Here is a 20604-nt window from a genome sequence, read left to right on the forward strand (position 1 = left end):
AGGACGGAGTTTGATGCGAGGGGAATGGGAATGCATTTAGTTTATAGAGGTTAATAAACTAATTTTTCCCAGCCTGTGAAAAAGAGGTTGTTGTTATGATAATGATCGTTTGTAGTTAAAAGTTTATGGTTTACTGCTCTCAATATTTTTTTTATTTTAAGGGACCTTTGTTTGTCCTAACAAAGATATGTAAAAAATGAGCTACATTAATTTTTTTCAAGTTTGAATCGGAAGTTTTCAATGTTTCAAAAAATAAATAATTCCGATGGTTTGTTATATCAAGTTAATATTAGCATACGGAAAGATTCAAGATAGAAGTGACGCATTCGTTGAAAATTCCTATTAAAATTCCATTGCAAATGTTTATAGTACTTAATGGATTACATTTTCAAAGAATATAATTTTTTAAAAAATTAATAAGCTTTAACATCATTTTTTTCGTTTAGATGAACAATATTGATGATTAAAAATGATTAAAAATCAATTAATAACTGAATAAATTTCGATGTTAATAAGGTTTAACACTAGTAACGAATATTTTATTATTTATTTCTCATCGTGTCTTGAACCAGTTCCTCTCAAAATTCCCTTCACCGATCGAGACCGCAAAATTCAAATAAAAAAAAGTCCTCATTCCATTCAACAGCTGATCACCATTCCCCCCAATTCCTTCCTTATCTACGATCAGGTCGGTGGCGCTGACTTCGTGACTCTCAATTCCCTAGTATTCCCTAGTACTTAGCGCGCAAAATAGTTCCATAGTCGCCTTCACTTTCCCCAGCCTGTTGTTTGTTCCAATGATCCCAGCGATATAAACTTGTTGTTAGTTTGAAATTATAACGGCTTTTGCCAACTAATCATCACCGAAGGAGCTCAATATTAATTGTGGTACTAATCACGCAGTGATCAGCAAATCCGTGAGTACCTCCCCTGACACAACAATTAATATGATCTTCACTCTGCTTGTTACTGATCATTTTCGGAATAAAATTACCCACAACAAATGTGTCTGTATCTCCATGACTAACAACACCAGTCACCTTAACAATTCCCAGAAATTTTACATTCCCTCGAGCATATCGATCTCTCTGTCACGGTAAAGAACCCACTATCTCGATTTTGAGGCTATAAACCACGACAATCAAATTCATTGGCCTCTCACACAGTGAGGCAGACTCTCTAGTCCAGGGCTAAGTCAAGCTGAATGACAAAATGTCTTTCTTATTTACTCTAGCCCAGTGCTCAATTTTTGTTTCAACTGAACGTATTATGCAACTCTCCTAATTCATAAGTGAACTGATAAAACGACGTGAGTGCCTTTTATCACCCCTCAATTTTTTAATTAATTCTAAATGAACAGAGGTAGAGAAATCCTGCTTAAATTTTTTATTCATATCACAATATGAGCTACACAAAATATATTATCTCAAATTTTGCCATTGCTATCCTTGACAGGATATTCACACGTAACTCAAACCGATCAAAATGCAATTCCCATTGGACATTCAGAGGACAATGAAAGATAATAACAGAATTGCTTAAATGGAGGTAAAAAAACATAAAGACAAGAGACTTTTATCTCTTCATTAGAGAATGGATCTGGAAGCTACAATAATGGAGCGCCTCCAAGAGCTCCGAAAATGGCAAGTCGAACAGCATGACAAGCTGCTCCAGCAGCAGCACGAGCAACGACAGCTCCTGACAATGGAGCAAGAGCGCATGTATGAGGCCCTGGGCCTAAAAGAGATTATCGCCGACGAGGCTATCCTATCCCAAATGTCCCCATCCGCCGGAAAAATAATTCATTCCCCAGTGAAGCATTCAAAAGACTCCAGCAAGATCCTCCACTCTCCTGAGAAGCTGAACGACTCAAGAACCAGCGAATTATCTGGTTGCTCCTCAGCTGACATCGATGAACATCCCTCGATGCAGCTGAACATTCCAGCACTGCATCTGACTTCCCCCACGAGCGGTCTCTCCAGCGTGAGCACTCCCAGACCAAACCAGAGCCACAATCCATCGTCTGATCATGGTTACGAGTCAGAGAAGATCGTTGAGACGCCCAGAGGCTTCACAATATCCTCGAACGTCTCTGTGGAAGGAGTGGAGCCTTTGCCAATCGAGAACAACTGCCTCCAGAAGCGGTTGGGGATCGATGACGTGCCAATCCCCTCCCCGAGGAAAGACTTTAACACTTTATTAGAAGAAAGACTGCGAGAATCAGAAAGTACTGAAAAATCGACCAGCGAGCAGAAGAGTGTAATGAAGAGACCCTTCCTGAAGAGAGGAGAGGGACTAGCTAGATTCAAGCCCAACAGCAATGCCGCCAGATGTTCGACGAGAACCAGGAGCACGTCATTATCAGCCATGGGATACGCCCGTAATACAAAAAAGCCTAAAGAACCCCAGAAAAATGGAAAACCCCATAAATCCCGAAGAAGTGCTCCAGTAATTCCTCCAGTGAGTCAGCAGAAACTCAACCTCAAGTCCGTCCCTCCTCCCAAGAAGACTTGTAGCAAATCACAGTCGTCAGGTGTCTGCTCTGCTACAAAGACCCCAAGACCAGCTGAGAGTATTTCCACGAATGATAGAATCAAGACTGAGGATGAGTCCAACCACTCGGACCTGGACTCATCGAAGCTCGAGACAAAAATGTTCGAGTTTCTGGAGGAGAAGGCAGAAAACTCTAGCTTTTGCTCGACCTCCAGTGCAGTGTTGACATTTATGCAGCAGTCAACACCCCTCAAGCTCAGGAGTATCAAACAAAAACTGTGCACCCGCACACTATCTCCATCAAAATCGAAGTACCAGAGGTCACCACTTCGAGGGATTCGTGAGACAGTCGTGCAGAAGGACATCGTAATCTCTCAGTGGAACGATGAACCCTTTTCAGAGGACAAGCCCTCTGAGACATTCGTCAATGATCCGAGGAAGATTAAGAGAATCGTGGAGTCACAGGAGAGGAACACGGAGATGATTCTTCACAACAACAATGATATTATAGGATTTAAGGAGGATATGGATAGTAATTCAAATATCTCCACCAGTACAGACATTGACTCGAACCTGGAGGACAAATCTGGTGATTATCAGGAGGAAAATAAGGCGAATGTCAGCATGCATGTCAGATTTGCTGAGTACAATGAATACAAAACTATAGGTCTGAGTGACACTTCAATGATCTCGACAGACTCTCAAAATCACAATTTAAACGGGGATAAAATCTGGAGTGAAACGTCAAATTCGTCAGAGTCGTCAGACGTCGAGGATTTTCCCGAGCCCCCTCAGAACTACAGCATCGAATCCAGCATAAAGTATCCATCGAAGCCGAGACTTCAAGGCTCCATTCAGCCTAGAAATCTCGAGAATGACGAGAACTCGACTGATCACAGTACAGAAGATGAGCACTCAGTGCTGGACGATTCAGAAGGAACTTATTACGACGAGGACAACACCATTTCAGAGCTGCAGGAGGCGGTAAGAAAAACTATGGAGAGCTACAACGAGAAGGTTAAGGACCTGTCAATTCTGGACGTGACTCCAGTGAGTCGAAAAGCACCTGAGGAGGAGGGTACGATCTTCAAATCCGAACTTCTGAAGACTAGGCTCCTGGAATTGGAGCGTGAGATTGAAATTTTCAGAAGGGAAAACGCGACATTAATTTCTGAGAGAGAAAAATTGAGAGAAGAGCATCGTCGGCGGATGAGGGAGGTTAAAGAAAAAGAAGACAATCTGGAGAAAGAGAGGATCAGAATGGAGACTGCCCTGCAAGAGGAGAAGAAGAGAATAGCGAGGGAAAAGATAGCACTGGAGAATCGTCTGAAGGATGCGAGGGAGAAATCCATCCAGAACAAGCAGGAACGTCAGGAGGCGCAGGTGCTCAAGGAACAACTTGAGGAATTGAAGGGTGAGATGTATGAGAAGGAGCAAAGGTGGGAGGCGGCGCAGGCGAGGCAGAAGAGCCAGATGAGAGTTCTCCAGATGGAGAATGCTAAATTAAAACAGGAGTTGGAGAAGCTGCAGTCTGCTAAGAGAGGCCCAACGAGGCTGAAGAGGCCAGGCACTCTGTCCAACACGAGAGCTATTCATCAGATCAACAAGCACTTGGAGCACAAACGTATTACTTCAACCAAAAAATTCCAGCACTTGTGTGAAGATGAAAAGGAGGGCTCGGTCAAATCTAGGGTTGATAAAATACCCTCGAACATTAACAACGATTTAGTATCGTCCAATGACACTGGCAAGGTTATTGCCTACGAATCTTCACAGAGGGTGGTCCCCACTGAAGACGAGATTGCCAACCGAAGGAATTTGTACCAGGATCTGCTGAAGGAAGCTGCGAGTGGATTCAGGGAGGATTCGCAGCGAAAATCTGATATCACTGAGAATGACCAGGTTCAGAAGGAAAATGCAGAGATTAGGGGGTCAGCGAACGAGATAGTAGAGTCTCTGGCGGTTCCTAGAAGTAATTACCCTGTAGGGAAGGAAGGGAGTGGGTCGAGGATTGTTGGAAGTCCCATTGTTTTGAAATCAACTGAGAATATTGAACCATCGAGAGGATCTTATCAGCAGTTTGTTCGTGATGTCCTGACCCCCAAAATTGAATCGAGGCCGTTGAGTTCTGATTCTTCATCTAGCGATCATTGTTCAACAATTGGAGATGAGCTGAGCAAGGGGTTCACTGGGGATAAATCTTCAGAAAACAGAGTATTAACGACTCGAGTGGATCATCCAAAGTTCGTGGGATCTAGTGAATTGACTCCTCGTAAACAGCATGAAGAGCCATTGTCAAAGCCCCCAGACACTGTGACACCTCGTGCTGATCTTGTGTCCATTAGCCATCTCTCTGATGCGTCAGGATTGAAGACCAGTCCGCAGGAGAAAACACACATTCGAGAGATTCTTCATCGTGATGGCCACACTGAGTACTGGTATCCCAATGGCAATGTGAAAAAAGTTTATCCTGATCGCAACATCACGAGGATGATTTACTACAATGGAGATGTGAGGGAGAATACTGAGGAGGGCTGCATCAGGTATTTCTACTCTGCTACTAACACTTGGCATACAACTTATCCAGATGGATTTGAGATTTTGGAGTTTCCGGATGGTCAGGAGGAGAGAAGAACTACTGATGGAGTTGTGGAGGTGTCTTTCCCCGATGGATCGATTCGACTGATGCAACCGGATGGGGTGGAGAAGTGGGTTTTGGCAGACGGAACTACTGCGGAGACTTTCCCGAATGGAGAGAAAATACTTTCACTTCCGAATGGACAGCGGGAAATTCATACGAAGGAGCACAAGGTGATGAATTAAATTAGGATAGAAATTAATTGATTCTTTGATTTCTCTGAAACTACTGAGTTTGGAAAAAAATAGGACGAAATCTTATGATTCAAAACATTAATTGAAAAATATAGAAAAAAATGAGGAATCAATTAATCATTACTCTCTTAATTTTTCAGAGACGGGAATATCCTGATGGGACCGTGAAGTACGTATACCCCGATGGCACCCAAGAAACTCGTTACTCAAACGGGAGAATCCGTGTCAAGGACAAAGATGGTAATCTCTTGCGTGACACTCATCAGCCATAATCACTCATCATGCAACTTTTGAGAATCAAAGGCACGTTTCAATGACATCCAAACTTTTTGCGAAGTACAAACTACTCTTAAGTCATCGAGTCACGAAAAAACCAACAAGGTATTACAAATCATTTATTCAAAAGACTGTATATTTTACAATTAATTAACCGCTCTCCACAAATAATTGTAAACCCGTTCGATAAAATATGACAAATATCTTCTTCAAACGAAGATAAACGTACATAATAAGAGTGAATATTTCTGGTACAAGACCTTTGCTTTGTTCATTTCATGTATTCTGTTACATTACCACAGAATCATCAAAAAAAATTCTAAAAAAATATACAATATTCGATATTTGTACTGTAGATATGAGCAATAATTTCTTAGTTGGTGGAATCATTCACTCGTGAGTACATGACATTCCATTCCAGCCATTAAATTTCGAACAATCAATTGTAGATAGAATGTGAGGAAAAAAATTCTATTTCATGGATTGTTAAAATGGCTGTAGAAATTGTCGTTTTTTAAAAATATTTTAAAAGAATGTCTTATCAATAGATAAGAAGTTAAAGAGTTGACCAAATCAAGTAAGTTATCGTCTTTAAACTTTTTTCCCCACATTCATATTCACTGAGTTCATGAATGTCAGGATCATGTTGTGTTCACTACACGAACAACATGAACAACAGTCCCTTACCTGGGACCTTTTAACCATGAAACACAGCCCATTCAGTGCCTATCCAATATTATCAGCGAGCTTTCCTTTACTTTCACTCTTCGTACACTCCTCCAACATCACAGCCAATTCCCGCACCTGTCGATCTATTGGCGTAACATCAACGTCGGTCTTAGTGACGACGTCAAGAACTTCATTGATAGGTAATTCATTTCTGACTTTGCTACTTCTCCTGGGTAATCTCGAAATATTAATATCCTGTAATGTACATATGGCAGCTTTGAAGGTGACCATCGCATAGGACAGGCCATCGTAAGGGGAAACTGACCACAAGAAATTCTGAATGTAATGTAGGTCAGTGATCAACCTTCTCGGGCGTGATTTAACGATTACGTATATCAATAGAGGAATGAGGTCATCTGTAGGGACAACCTTGATGATTCTTCTGGCCCCAATCAGGTCATTCTCCTGGTGAGACTCAATTCTAGTCTCCACGTCAGCCAAGGCACCCTTAATTTCAGCCACGATCAAGTCTAGTGTCGTTTTCAGGCATGAGAGCTTCTCCAGGGGCCCCTGCCGAGCGTCCAACGTCGCCATTTCCACGATCGCTGATGGTAGAGAAATCGCGAGAGCCTCCTTGACACCCAACTGGTCAGGCGTCACTCCAACCTCGACCAATTGGTCGATCTTTCGTTTTATGCGCTGATCATCTTGATCGAGAGCATTTGTCAGCAGTGTATAGACACGATCATGCAGGTAATGCATTATGAAGATCTCGAGGGAGGTGCTGAGTAGCTTCTGGAAGCGGGCATCTCGCTGAATGTCCAGAGTGAAAAGTCTCATTGTGCGAGCCCAGTGACGTCTTATCCACCCTTGGAGAACGTTGCGGAGTTCCTCGGCTGAATGGAAGTCGTTCAGGTCCAGATTCTCCACATCGGACTTGAGATCCAACAGGGAGAGGTGGCCCTGAGAGGCAACCTCGTGGAGAAAGTCGAAGGCCCTGGAAAATCACGATTTAGAGGTCTGGAAAGAGCTACATTAAAATTCGTTGAAATGATCTCTGACACAATTTCATCTCCTGCTCTACAGATGCCTACGAATTTTCTGATATTGATTCAACTCACTCTTTGTAAGATGTTACACTTCGATTGAGCTTGATTTTGGCCCCAGTAGGCTTACGAGCACTCAGATATTTGGGATCCATCACATTATCGACAATAAGAATATTGTACATCTGAAAATCACTGTTGTACCCTCTCTCGACACTGAGAATCTTCACCCTGTACAAATCCGGATGGACGGACTCTCCATTTCGCTGCACAAGACGAATCCTCGTGTCCTCGAACTTGTACATTCGAGAGCCATGACTGTCGGTGGATACGTAATGGTATGGCAACTTGGCGACTGGTTTCAGAATGTGATCGTCTGCAATTACACACATTAAATTGAATGATGAAGGATGACGGATAATTGGTATCGAAAGGCTTTCAAGTATTATGTAACGATAGTTGCTGGACAGGAGGCTCCAGGACTCAAGAGTGTACCTGTACGTCATATCAATATAGGTATCGATAAATATTGATCGAGAGGAAAGAGTGGAAAGTGTAATAATAATGTAATGCTTACGTAAAATTAGATCGACCTGTTGGAGGTTGACATACCTACAAATTCTTCGGTTATTATCAAATCCTTGAGGAAATCACTGCAGGGAACGCAGATGGACCAACACTTGGATACGGCAAGATCATATTTCCTCCGAAATTTGTCCTAAAGTGATTGAGAAATTTTTCTTTGAGAAATAATAAGAAGTAAAATGAGAAACAAATTTAACGATTTGCTGAAGGTCGTTTTGTTAATAATCAGCCCAATTCAATTACAGAAACATCAAACTAATGACTGACGTCTTACAACGTAATATGACTCATATTAATATCTCAACCACGAAATTATCTTTCGAACGAGGGATTTTCTGACAAAATGTCTGAAGATCTTTGTTCTAGAATTATCGCGACTGTACTTCAAATTTTCCCTCAAAATGAATCATCGTTGAGATAATTTCACAATTGATAAAATTGAGAAATCATCGTACTCTAGACTTTTGTGAAAATTGGGGATGGTGTAAACAACTGAAGAATTGAATGATTTTTACACTCCCCAAATAATCCCCGGATTAACAAGCATATCGCATAAACTAATTTCAAAATAAATAATTGTTTTACAGACCCTCAGCACGAGAAAGAACGGATTGAATGTTATTTCGTCAATGTCCATTCTGCTTCAAAGACACACTGCATATGAGTACTCTGTAATACGAAATTCATCATAAAATCCTCACTGACACTTCACTGGAATTTATTTCACAAAATTGTTTACTAAACTTACACGATTGCGCACGTTGCAGTGTCCCGTATCATAGCAACTACTTCGTGATTATCCCGACAATTTCGTGCTTCAAGTGAACTCGATAAAAATGAGCATAATAAACACGTGAGTATTATCCACGTTTTTTTTCCTCAAGTCAAGTCCTTCGGAATAATAATTATGTGTCTTGATTATTCCACACTCGACACACCGCATTATCGAGGGAATCTGCGCGGTCTCGTGACATTTTACGACCAGAGTGGTGCCAAGTGGGGGCGAAGGGGGGGAGGAGCAAGCTGGCGCCATTCGATGGAATTTCTGCGGCGGGGAAATACGAAATTCCGGCGGCCTCAATTATTTCGGCAGCATTTTTTTTTCTATTGCGTCAGATTTACTTCGTTTCCACAGGTACGTGATGGCCAACTTCATCATGGATCAATTGATTAATCATCCGATGGAATGAAAAATATTTTTACAGCACTTTTGCCGTCATCGTGGCGCCCTCACGGTCAACGTCCAAAATATTGCAAAGGAAAAGCCGAGGAAGAGTGAATAATATAAATATTGCAATAGTCGCGTGTGATCGGCTGAGTGATGCTGACAAAGTTGTGACTCCAGAATAATCTGGCCGTCAAGAAATGATCGCGAGTCATTAGCCGTTATAATCACTGACGATTCGTCATGGATATCCCCTTATCGATTGACTTTTCATAATTATTGTTATGACATGTACATTCGGGGTTTATTGCCGCGGGAATTGTTGATGAGGAAATTTAAACAAATTAAGAAATACATTCTCGCTTTTTAATTGAAAGTCGATGAGTAATTTTGTGGACGTCATTCGATTTCCATTTATTCACGTTGAGGGGGTTCGAGAAGCATTTTCTGATAAGACTAATTTTCGATAATATTTTTGGCAACTGTTTTAATGAGTATTGAATTTATAAAAGCAATTTAATTGTAAAATTGCTCGGGGTGTATTGATAAGTGTGGATTTCAAGATATGGAACTAGTTGACCCGCCCGAGGTGAAGGTGGGTCGGCGTCGTGCCACCTGGGATACTTTCGCGCGGAAGCATGCACGTCAATACTCGGCAACGGAACAAGTTTTGCAAAGTCAATATTTAAGTCCTTCATATTCCCATAGTAATTGGTGACGAGGACACTGGCGGACAGAAAGAAATTGTATACTTCGATACGAAGATGTAAATATTTTTTTAATTAATTTTTTTACAATTTTTTCTAATGATCTCCATTCATATTTTTCATTGACGATATTGAAATTGTCACGTGTTCGCTAAAAACTCGACTGCGTAGTTCTCATCGAAATGCAACCCTTATTAAACATTGAATTAACAATTCTGGGAATGATTAATGAATATTTTTATGAATACATTTAGCAAACAACGAGGCAAAATTTGTTTCTAGCAACAAATATTGAAACTTTCGTAAAGATTGGCCTGACCATCGGGAATAATATTTTTCCCGAAAAACCCCCATCTACAATTTTCTTTAAATAAACAAGTGTTCGAAATAGAAAATAGAATTGAGTCGACTGTATTGATAATCGAAAATTTCTAGATATTGACCCAATTGACCTGCTCAAGGTGAAGGTGGGTCAGTGTCTTACCGCCTGGAAGCCGCATTCGGGCGAAGACCTGCAGGTCAATACACTCGACAACAATTTTTTCATTATACTTTCCGGATTACATGGATAGAACAGAGAAATATGAAGTGGGATATTGGGAATGTATTAGTACCAGTGAATTTTAAGGGAATACTGATCTAGTTGACCTGTCCGATGCGAAGCTAAGATCGAATTTTGCGCGCGAACTTGTCCAGCAACACTCAAAACTAGAAAAATAATGTAAGTTAAATATTTAAGTTTCCGGCATTTGGAGCAAAACTAAGTTGTGAATCGATTGCGTTTAAGTGATGTAAAATATGCAGTTGTCCTTCGTTATTAGTGCCATCGAGAAGTGAAAAAAGGGGAGCCCGCTGTACGCGCAATATCGGCGGTGATTGCACCGGCATTCGATTGCACAGGTAAATATGAAATTGTGTTATCATAACTGGATACATAATGCTGGTTCTTGTAGTAGATCTTGACGTAAATTAAGAATTTTCTTGTCTCACTAGGGCGTGATAACGTTCAGATATTTCATTGCATTTTGATCTGTGAAATATCTTTCGCGCTCCGTTAGGAAATGTTGGCTGGTGATTAGACTTGCAATTCTTGTGTAAAATATTTAGAAAGATAGGAATCGAAAATTGAGAAGGGATTAGGGAAATTGCAAAAATAATTCTAAGCGGTCAGGAATAAAAATGAAAAATAAAAGAGCAGTTTACACTAGATGTTCTTCTCAGCCTAGGAGGCATAAATAATATAAACCATCACAACCCATGACATTGAATATTGTTTACTCAAATTCCTCTCTCCCACATTTTACTTTCTTTCCGATAAAACCACTGGATGACAAACAATAACAACAATTTGTCTGAGCAAACTCAGACAATTTCCGATAAACCGATCATGAATAACTACCACTCAATTCATTATTATTTATCACACGTAACGTATATCTAAAATTTTAAATAATTTTATCTTATACTCCGATATTGGCTGTCGGCTTTTCTAAGAATTGACCCCCGCGGTGGACATAATTAATCCTCTCTTGTTAAAGCATGAGCCCACTATAAAGACAATGTTGAACTTTGCGTCACAGCTTTTCATTTCATGATCATGCTGCGTGAGTAAGCCGAGAGAAAGGAGACTTCATTGGGAGATTGTCTTTGTCAACTGACTGACTCTATTGCGTGCTGCGTGGGCCCAACAGTGGGTGAAGAAGATACACAATTGACACTGGGCATACGTCTGCTTGAATCTATTGACTGGTATGTGGTTTTTCCGTGTTCGCAAGTGCTGGAAAATTATTTTGCTACAAGTGTTAAATAATTGACTGTATGGAACTTATGTAAGAAAAAAAAGTTGATTGAAAAATTCGGCTCATTTTCTGGAAAATTTTATGCGAATTTTATTTGTCTTGAATATTTTTTGCCCTTAATTTTTGCAATTTCTTTGGGCTACTTTTTAGCTATTTATTTGTGGAAATGTCCTTCCGTTTAGTCCAGTTGATAAAATAATTTTGGAAAATTAATGCCGGCAAATTTCGATCGTGAAAACCTCAATGAAGACAGTTGTTAGAGAAATTGGATTCGATAATGTGCTGAATTACAAATATTTCTTCTTAGAAATCTGAAGTCCAAAAAACGGATTTTATGATTATTTCAAAAAAAAGTTTGACACGTTTGTATTTGTCCAGAGTAGAAAAACCTCATTGCAATGGAAATGATCTATAATTCCTGTTGCCAATGAAGATATTATCCTCGCGACATTGAATAGTTTTGAATGAATTATCAGAAATCCATAATGAACGTTTCAGTGTGCAGATCATCAATGCTCCAGGCGTCAATGTGGATAAGATAATACTAATAATCATCTTGTTTCTTCGTTGCACTCATGGTCTGTCGAATTCCACTTGACATTCCTTATCAGTTAAATATTTTTAAACTTAATTAATTTGAAAGGAGAGCGCTTTGGAGTGGTTTCGTGTCGTTACCAGTAAAGTAGTTACTTCTTGATTAATTTCTAGGCTTATCAGAAGTTCACAATGGTCGTGACGGAAATGGAGAGCATGGACTCTCCCACGAAGTCAAAAGAAAGTGAAGGTACCGTATAAATACGATTGATTAAAAACGGAAACAAAATTATTTATAACTAATGAGCATAAACCACGTAACAGAAATAATAATGTAGATTATTATCAGTAAATGGAACCTATTCGACTCATAAATATGTTCGCAGTAAAGCCACTGGTGAAATCATTTAGTTTTTGCTGTAAATTATGTTTTTATTGAACATTCTAATTGAATCAAAGAATTGGCCTAAAAACTTCGAAATTTTCCCTGTTCCTGTCTTTAGAAGAGAACATTAGCAGCCGGGGGTTGGCAGAGATGAACAAAATAGGAAAATACCAAATAATGGTGTATATTGCTGTGAGTTTACCCCTTGCCTTATCAGCTGGGTTCACCCTTTGTTATGCGTTCACATCTGGTGAAGTAGATTACAGGTAATAATAGCCAGAACATTGTAATTAAATCCTCATTACCCCGAAGTACTCCCACATTAATCAATGCTCTTCTGCATCATTCGTAAGACGAGTATGATGCAGATGTTGAACAGTGATTTCATAAGATCATGCTCCCTCATTTCCTTATCTATCATCTTAGAGGTACTTACGTCTATTACCGCAATGGATTGAATTTATATCAGGTGTCTCATTCCCGAGTGTGAGAATTCATCAACCGCAAATTGGCATAATAGTTGGACTGCCCATTCTAGACCAAAAAGTGATAATTTGTTCGGCAGCTGTGACAGATTCCAGGTGAAGGATAATGTGACTGGGGAGTGTTCGAAGGATTCTTTCAGTAATAGAGTTGGAAAGTGCAACAGTTGGGTGTACGATCCACAGGAGCAGACTATTCTAAGCGAGGTACTGATGAAATCGTTAACATAATTTTGTTGTTAAATTCCATGGGGTGAAGGTTTATTCTTATTCCTACGTTCGTGGATTCTTTATGTAGTGGGACTTTACGTGCGATGAGAATCGATGGAAGTTAGCCATGGTTGGGACGGTAAACAATATTGGACAGCTTGTAGGATTGATGTTCGCTGGATACCTATCTGACAGGTATGTTAATTTCCTCCGTCTTTTTTCTTATTCTCGTAATAGCATTTTGATGGTTTCTTGACAGTTTATGACGCTTAGCATTAACCGGAAAAAAAGGTTTGATTTCTATGATAATGTCCCTGATTTCCAGGAACATTTCACTGAGTTGCCGGAAAATATGAGTGACTTTTATCATTGAATATCCGATTGGTTCAATGAAATCAATAAATTTTAGAAAATTTCAATTTCTATACCTTAAAATGCTTAATACACGGGCTCAATAGAAAATATGGTATTTCCGCTTCAAATTAAATCTTGATATCATTTCCTCAGATACGGAAGAAGAACCTGTCTAGTGGTAGAAACATTCATGAGTGGAGTATGCGGACTCATTCAATCATTTTCCGTCAACTACATGATGTTCATGACCATGGAGTTCCTCATGGCAGTCTCTGCTGCGGGTATCTATAGCTCTGGTTTCATCTTGGGTGAGTTTGGGCTTTCAGTGTCTCAATAAATGAATGACAAATCCAAAGTAATTAGAAATGAATTAGCGTTACATCTGGCGATAATAATCAAGTGATAACTAGATCCCAATAAGCCAAATAATGTACTTGTGCTTATCCCCTTATTCATGGCTGTAATTACTGCAGCAGTACGCATCAATTTTTATCAGCGCTCTTGTTTCAACTTCCATTGACTCACGATCCCATTAGATCTTTCTTAATCTTCAATCGATCGACGTTTTATTGAATTAATTGTGGGCAGTGCGATAAGTGCCACTGACAACGCAGATACCGCATTTCTCTAATCTGTAATCAGTAGATTGATTAGATTTATTTTTTTTTTGATAGTTGATACAGCTCTCGTATCAAAATTCTTTTGTGCTTGAGGATCTTGCAGATATTTCTAGAAGATTCATCGATAAATGTTCGGAAGATCGCGGGACATTGCAGGAAGTAATGTGGAATCTATTTAATCTGACAATTATGTAATTGCAGGTATGGAAATGGTGGGTGGGAAAAAGCGCGTCTTGGGAGCCACTTTTATCGGAGGAATGTATGCCGTTGGTGAAATGTATCTAGGGACTATGGCTATGTTTTTGAAGTCCTGGAGACCTCTTCTGCGAGCTATTTTTGCTCCTGGATTGCTCGCTATTTTTCTACCCTTAATTATTCCCGAATCGATTGCGTAAGGAATTTATTGTATGCCTGATAGAGATCATTGAAATTTATACAGATGATTACTTCTCTCTCGACTGTTTGAACTTTTGTTTCACGAATATTCGTTTCTCTCCTCAGGTGGCTAGCAGCAAAAGGAAAGCATCAAGAAGTTGAACGTATATACAAAAGGATGGCCTATATGAATGGTTTGGAGAGTACTCGCGTGCCAAGGAGTATCTACGAAGAGTTGAATGTGAATACTTGTGAAAAGGTAGTTCTGCATTAAAAAGAAGTATTGGGACGTGTATTAACACTTCCAGGGTAGAATATTTTGTATGCTATCTTCATATGTGACACGATAAAATAGTAGTATGTCAATTGCAGAAATCAGAGAACAAATCCAGCCGTAGTGTGCCTGTGAGAGAGGCCCTATCAAGGCCGAAACTACTCGTAAGGTTGCTGGCATGCTGTCTCTGCTGGCTGACCAACACCTTCGTGTACTATGGGATGTCCCTGAATGCCGTGGCATTTGCTGGGGATAAATACGTGAACTTTATATTGGTATCATTAGTTGAAATACCGGCTTACTTCCTCAGCTGGATACTGATTGATTACGTGGGGAGGAAACCCACCCTATCCGGTTCATTCCTGTTCAGTGGAATATTTTGCTTGGCGATACAGTTTGTACCGAAAGGTAAGCCAACGAGTGGACAATTTGTATTTAAATTACCTACTGTTATTTTCGATGGGAGGATGAGTTGATGAGACAATTGTTGTTTGTTAAGATTCATGGGCATATGCACCTTTGATTCTCTACATGGGTGGTAAAGGATGCATTACTATGGCATTTGCTACTGTTTATGTTTATACGACTGAAATGTTCCCAACGACTGCCAGACACTTCTTGCTCAGTATTTGCAGCATGACTGGACGCATTGGCTCCATTCTTGCTCCTCAAACTCGTCTTTTGGTGAGTATTATTAATTTAGAACGGCAGAACATGGCACGATGATAGACATTGAATAGGAAAGTAGGTATTGGTAACTTTATTCAATAGCATCATGCGATGTGACTTTTTTCAGGCGACAATTGTTGCATCTCTTCCTCTAATCCTCTTCGGCTCCATGGGAATCCTTGCTGGAGTTGTTTCCCTCGTTTTCCCAGAGACTCTGGGGATTAAACTACCGGACACTGTCACAGAGGCCGAGAATATCGGAAAACCAAAGAAAACTGACGACAATTTCAGCTGTACATGATATTGTGTTTAATTTTAGGAAACAATTTGAAAGTATTCATCATTATTATTACACAATTGAAGTGTTCAATGCTTGACGGTCCATTCGTTCGAGAATTGTGACGATAAGTTGGAGACATATCATAAGGTTTGAGCAGTATTTTTATTTGCACCTCTGAGTAATATTACTTATGTGATTAATTGACAATTTATGGAGTGATGCTAATTCTGTGAATAATTTTATAGTCCTTTTGTGAATGGTAAGCTATCCAATTTTGAATATTTGAATTTATTATTTATACACCTGCATAATACATTGTAGTGATTTTATAAGAATACATTTTCTAAAATCCCAAGCAAAAAACAAATGGTTTTCACAAAAGATTTTTTTGTTTTGTTTTCAAACGCGTAAATATGAATGTCCCTGCCCTCAAACCACAGCGTCAGGAAATAATTTATGGAGTAGGTATTGTTACGAATGAAAAATCTATCGAGTCGTTTTTGTGTGTGTCAGGATTAAGAAAAACACAGGTTTGGCCTTCTAAAAACGGAAAGAAAATTTATTGATTTACAATTACCATGATTGCAGTTTAAAATTCGCACGAAACCGCCGCTGGTGTGGTTTTGAATATATTGAATCGATTGAAGTTCAAAACCCAAATTTAATCCATTAATTCTTGTTAACTTACATTACATATGAACCGACTAGGTGCAATATTGGCCTTAGCCTCAGATACGTCTATGTTTAGATACCGCTTACAACCATTTCATTTTTCATCAATATAAAAACAAAATCCCTTAATCTAAATGTGATGCTTTCGTTACAGCAAAAATGTTCTCTATTATTTCCATGATTATTTTCAATTTTCGAATTCATGATTGCCTTGGAGGCTGAAAAGCAGCTTGTGTCCACAGTGTGACAAAATGTGACATTAAATTCTCGTATTTTTCTTATTTTTTAAATAGCGCATTCCTTAGACCATCAGGAAAGGGGCGAAATTAACAGGAGCATTCAACTGGGAAGTTTCTTTTGACGATTAATTTTTTAGAAACCGGTTAAAACTATCTCCTACATTCGCCTCTTCAATTTTTCGATCCACCATCGTTCCATAGAATTTTGCAGATTCTGCTATTGAGTTTCGATAATTGATCAATGATTTTTGTTAAAAAATTCTAAATAGAGACATTTTTGTACGAAAAAAAGGATAATTTCATCGCTTTTTTCTGTAGAAACATTTTATTTATAAATCAGAATTCCCCGAAAAATATAAAATTAATTCATTATTTGATTCAATAGTTATAATATAATCGACTGATCATTTTAATTACAAAAATCCGGAGGCAAAGTCAGGATTTTATATTAGATTCATTATCCAATAGAAATTCAATTTAATTATCAGACGATGTGCATCCCTTTTCTTAAATATCATACGTATCCCGATTATTTGCTTCACATCAGTCAAAAAAACAGCTGCCCCAGTGAAATTCAGTTATTCCCCTTCCTCTTAATCAGAAAAATTATTGACGTCAATAAACATAAAGTCAACGTTGGAGGAAGCCAGCTCCAAATTATTTGACCACCTTGCTATTTCCCCCTGTTCACATTGCTGTTATCGTTTTTATTCGGAAGTAGTTGTAGGAATTGTTCATAAGCATCAGCAATTCTGTCGTCCTCGTCCTGCTCCTGCTGTAACATATCGGGTGGGGGCCTCCATACCTCCCTATTGTCATGGCTAGACAGATCCTGACAAAACCGTCGCTCCTCAGCGGACAGAACCATTCCATCAGGCCCATAAAGCACAGGTTCGTCCAGTTGTTGAGCTGCTTGATTGACCTCCTCTTCTACCTGAACATTTTCAGGATTCACATCAACAGCCACTGAATCATTGAAAGAGACACCACGACCCCAGTTGACATTACGCAGTTCCTGAACACTGTTGACCATTCGTCCAACATGAACATCAACCTGTCCTTTGGTAACAAGATCAGTTAGCCCCTTCATAACTCGTTCAATCTCCTGACGATTTGTCGTACTGTCACGCTCCAAGTATTGGCCAGCCAGCTTGAGCGATTGACAGATGTACTTGGCTGAATTGGGTCCAGGATTTTTCAACGTATTTGAGATCAAATCCACCAGTACTTTGCCAATAATAGAGGCTGGGTGGGAGTCCATTTGGGCAACCAATTCAGCAAGACTCAGCATCAGACCGTGACATTTTCGCTCATCGTCTGGCGTATGCTCGACAATTTCTGGCCAATTTGTCGATTGCTTGTCATTCTCTTCACGACAACGCTTGTACAGAGATGTTCTGAATATCGAGGGATTGTCCTTTGAGGATGTATCAACGGCGTCTAGATGAGAGCATAGACGCGCTCCGCTGTATCGGAAGTTTGAGTCGTTTACACATTCTTGAATGATCGTATTCACTATTACGTCGGTGCTGTCTTTGTTCGTTAAGTGGGGAGTTATGTTACACACTAGTGGCACGACTAGATTATCAAATTGTTCCGGATTGCGGGTGAGAGTTTGCATTGCCATCACAAGGTGCGAGAGAGAGTCCTGCAGGTCTACTCTGGAACTGTCTGTGGGACAGGGACCCTGGAACAAGACGTTCGGATTGATTAGACAATGATAATATAATAAAGGGCGCATGAGCGACTTTTTTTTTATAAATAATTTTGGGTATATCTTCGCGTCAATAAATTTTTTAAACATGAATTATTGGCCTCAAAAAATCCCTCGGGATATGTGTGAGACATTTGATTTGAAAAGATGAATAAATTTCAATTTTTCTATGTAAATATTGTCTTGCTATTAATAACTTTACTGGAAAAACCCGCAAGAGATCACTTCAAATAGAACTCAAAGTCCCAATATCCGCAGAAACCATGAACTTCTTTTTTTTTAATAGCTTTTGTGTTACAGTTTATATGTTTTTTATGAGTGATATATCCGAACCGGCGAAAATGAAAGAAAAATTCAGGTGCATATGACAAATTTGGGCGAGTATGAGCGCTCGTTCGGAAGCAAAACGATAAATGTTCCAGAATATTCAGGCCCATACAAGATAAACCCTAATTCACCGTCTGTTCTTTCTAAAATTACGAGTGAGATTAAAAATAAATCTGGGGCATCGTGAAATATTGCTCACTTGATTCCTGTCGTAATTCCCGTATCCACTCTCATATCGTGGGTAAGACTGCGATGGATGTTCTGACTCTCCATACTGATGATGATACGGCATTTGCTGGACGTGGTAGGGATACTGATGATGACTACCATAATGATGGGCATGGGGCATCCCCTGACCGCCACTCCTCGCTGCATTCAGACGGTCCTGGACAGAATGTCTCGTCCAGACTTGGCCTTGCTAAATATCATCAGAATTCCATTAATTATTACATCGTTTACTGACTTGAATGAGTCTATGTCAAGATTGCATTCATGAAAAATAGCCAAACAGGGCAACATTGACTTGCAAGAGTCAGATAATTCTCTAGAAAATTCGCTTGAATTTTTATCGATCTTTCTGGCAGCCTTTGGCTGATTATGGCTTGTCTCATAGGACGTTTTTCAATACGAAGACTGAAGCTCAATTAAATAATATAATTTGAAAAACGGTGTAAAACACATCCTAAAAAAATTGATGTATCACTTAATTTTTGTATGAATGACATGATGGAAAAAATCATCAACCATGTGCGATAATTGTTCCCAATTATTTCGAAAAAAGTAACTACACTGTTGACCTCAAACATCGTGGACATGAAGAAAATTCAGTGTATCAGTTAAAAACAAATTTCTAAATTAATCTACCTCTCGCGTCACCTTCTGAGCCTCATTACCCCGACCCCAAAAACGCCACCATCTGTGTAACAAACCCTCACATTTTGCTGCGCAACGACGAATCCCTTGGGCACAAATTCAGGAGCATCCACGGAGAGCCCGGACTTCTTGACGACCTCATTAATCGAAGCAGTGTTGAACATTTCGTTGAGTTGATGAACGGATCCTATACTCCACCGAAAAATATAAAAAAAGACAGGTTAGGCCCACCTCGCCCCCAACAATTGAAGTTAACCACCCCCAAATAGCAACGAGAATTAAATAATTACCCGTTTGGTTAGGGATCTGTGGACGTCTTAACGGCTGATGCTCACTACCAGGTGTCCATGAGTTGCGTCCTCTTCCCCTACTCGTGCCACGACGATCACCGCCTCCGTCACCCTCGCCAGCGTGCTCCATTAGCCACGGATCAGAAATCCTTGCTTCGACAAAAATAAACGCCGCGGATTCACCCCTTTTACAGTCCGGTAAATTCCAAAAATTACTCTAAAATAATGAGATTCTCTCCGCCCAGAAATTGTTCTCCGATGAACTGAATTAATACCGGTTTCCACAATTCTATCACGGACCATGCGATCAAAACTCGTCGCCTGAGGATAATAATTACAATGCCGATACAGATTCGCGCTATAGGGAGCTGTGTCCGTTATGTCGGGCCAGTGTAGTATCTTCCAACGTCAGAACCCGAGTGGAAAATTCCAAAATGTCGCCGGAATTCATTCCAAAAAATCTTCTCTACACCCTGTCTCGAAAAAAGACCGACGGTGAAAGATCTCCATCGTTAATGGTTCATCAGACTCTTCCTAATTAATCGCTTAAACAATTATCCGAGGGAAAAGAAATCGCGGGGAAACCTAATGACTCGGTACACTTCTGGGAAGAGCTTCAGACACTCGCCATCATGCGCTTTACCAAACAGGAACTGAAAAGTGATGTGATATCGATTATCAGGAAGATCGATGTTTTATTGTTCGACAGCGCATATTTATCGAGATGTTTCTAG

The 20604-nt window shown here is 39.8% G+C and overlaps 4 protein-coding genes across 10 annotated transcripts; 2 read left to right on the top strand and 2 right to left on the bottom strand.

The window, feature by feature from the left end:
- Window positions 1-765: 765 nt before the first annotated feature.
- Sas-4 (Spindle assembly abnormal 4) lies at window positions 766-5956 on the top strand. 3 transcript variants are annotated; one of them, XR_010300089.1, is made up of 4 exons: window positions 766-917; window positions 1456-5036; window positions 5092-5304; window positions 5466-5605. XR_010300089.1 is itself a non-coding variant. In XM_064133256.1 (3 exons), exons 2-3 carry the CDS (start codon window positions 1594-1596, stop codon window positions 5595-5597), a joined length of 3843 nt encoding a protein of 1280 aa, XP_063989326.1. In that variant the 5' UTR covers window positions 767-917; window positions 1456-1593; the 3' UTR covers window positions 5598-5956. The 3 variants fall into 3 exon arrangements, 2 of the variants coding, with proteins under 2 accessions (XP_063989326.1, XP_063989327.1); XM_064133256.1 differs by having other exon boundaries at window positions 767-917; window positions 1456-5304; window positions 5466-5956; XM_064133257.1 differs by having other exon boundaries at window positions 772-917; window positions 1591-5304; window positions 5466-5956.
- On the bottom strand, window positions 5707-8850 carry LOC135168772 (ankyrin repeat domain-containing protein 27-like). Of its 2 annotated transcripts, XM_064133286.1 has the most exons (5): window positions 8650-8850; window positions 8491-8570; window positions 7929-8034; window positions 7392-7692; window positions 5707-7267 (listed from the first exon to the last, which is right to left on the bottom strand). In XM_064133286.1, the coding sequence occupies exons 2-5, from the start codon at window positions 8536-8538 to the stop codon at window positions 6328-6330; spliced, it is 1395 nt and encodes a 464-aa protein (XP_063989356.1). In that variant the 5' UTR covers window positions 8539-8570; window positions 8650-8850; the 3' UTR covers window positions 5707-6327. The 2 variants fall into 2 exon arrangements, with proteins under 2 accessions (XP_063989356.1, XP_063989357.1); XM_064133287.1 differs by lacking the exons at window positions 8491-8570; window positions 8650-8850 and having other exon boundaries at window positions 7894-8034.
- A 44-nt stretch (window positions 8851-8894) lies between these two features.
- LOC135168765 (solute carrier family 22 member 21-like) lies at window positions 8895-16122 on the top strand. 4 transcript variants are annotated; one of them, XM_064133271.1, is made up of 15 exons: window positions 8895-9036; window positions 9107-9832; window positions 10209-10673; window positions 11354-11522; window positions 12071-12150; window positions 12281-12356; window positions 12610-12757; window positions 12961-13180; window positions 13272-13378; window positions 13691-13845; window positions 14359-14548; window positions 14659-14791; window positions 14905-15214; window positions 15306-15490; window positions 15603-16122. In XM_064133271.1, exons 5-15 carry the CDS (start codon window positions 12148-12150, stop codon window positions 15774-15776), a joined length of 1701 nt encoding a protein of 566 aa, XP_063989341.1. In that variant the 5' UTR covers window positions 8895-9036; window positions 9107-9832; window positions 10209-10673; window positions 11354-11522; window positions 12071-12147; the 3' UTR covers window positions 15777-16122. The 4 variants fall into 4 exon arrangements, with proteins under 4 accessions (XP_063989341.1, XP_063989344.1, XP_063989342.1 ...); XM_064133274.1 differs by lacking the exons at window positions 8895-9036; window positions 9107-9832; window positions 12071-12150 and having other exon boundaries at window positions 12259-12356; XM_064133272.1 differs by lacking the exons at window positions 8895-9036; window positions 9107-9832; window positions 12071-12150.
- Window positions 15602-20481, bottom strand: LOC135168767 (polyadenylate-binding protein-interacting protein 1). Its single transcript, XM_064133277.1, has 4 exons — window positions 19871-20481; window positions 19643-19767; window positions 18907-19125; window positions 15602-18353 (listed from the first exon to the last, which is right to left on the bottom strand). Exons 1-4 carry the CDS (start codon window positions 19998-20000, stop codon window positions 17340-17342), a joined length of 1488 nt encoding a protein of 495 aa, XP_063989347.1. The 5' UTR covers window positions 20001-20481; the 3' UTR covers window positions 15602-17339.
- Window positions 20482-20604: the final 123 nt, after the last annotated feature.

Source organism: Diachasmimorpha longicaudata, chromosome 13, assembly GCF_034640455.1.
Source record: "Diachasmimorpha longicaudata isolate KC_UGA_2023 chromosome 13, iyDiaLong2, whole genome shotgun sequence".
Taxonomy (NCBI): Eukaryota; Metazoa; Arthropoda; class Insecta; order Hymenoptera; family Braconidae; genus Diachasmimorpha; species Diachasmimorpha longicaudata.

Excerpts from the sequence above, each read along its gene's own strand:
- LOC135168767 (XM_064133277.1), bottom strand. The coding sequence starts at position 20,000 with ATGGAGCACGCTGGCGAGGGTGACGGAGGCGGTGATCGTCGTGGCACG. Across the intron at positions 19,768-19,870 it reads ACAGATCCCTAACCAAACGG|GATCCGTTCATCAACTCAAC; the intron begins GTAATTATTTAA and ends GGTGGAGTATAG. Across the intron at positions 19,126-19,642 it reads TCGTCGTTGCGCAGCAAAAT|CAAGGCCAAGTCTGGACGAG; the intron begins GTGAGGGTTTGT and ends GATGATATTTAG.
- LOC135168772 (XM_064133286.1), bottom strand. The coding sequence starts at position 8,538 with ATGGACATTGACGAAATAACATTCAATCCGTTCTTTCTCGTGCTGAGG. Across the intron at positions 7,693-7,928 it reads AATAACCGAAGAATTTGTAG|ACGATCACATTCTGAAACCA; the intron begins GTATGTCAACCT and ends GTGTAATTGCAG. Across the intron at positions 7,268-7,391 it reads AGTGTAACATCTTACAAAGA|GGCCTTCGACTTTCTCCACG; the intron begins GTGAGTTGAATC and ends GTGATTTTCCAG.
- LOC135168765 (XM_064133271.1), top strand. Across the intron at positions 13,379-13,690 it reads GCTGGATACCTATCTGACAG|ATACGGAAGAAGAACCTGTC; the intron begins GTATGTTAATTT and ends TCATTTCCTCAG. Across the intron at positions 14,549-14,658 it reads ATTATTCCCGAATCGATTGC|GTGGCTAGCAGCAAAAGGAA; the intron begins GTAAGGAATTTA and ends TTCTCTCCTCAG.
- Sas-4 (XM_064133256.1), top strand. The coding sequence starts at position 1,594 with ATGGATCTGGAAGCTACAATAATGGAGCGCCTCCAAGAGCTCCGAAAA. Across the intron at positions 5,305-5,465 it reads TTCATACGAAGGAGCACAAG|AGACGGGAATATCCTGATGG; the intron begins GTGATGAATTAA and ends TTAATTTTTCAG.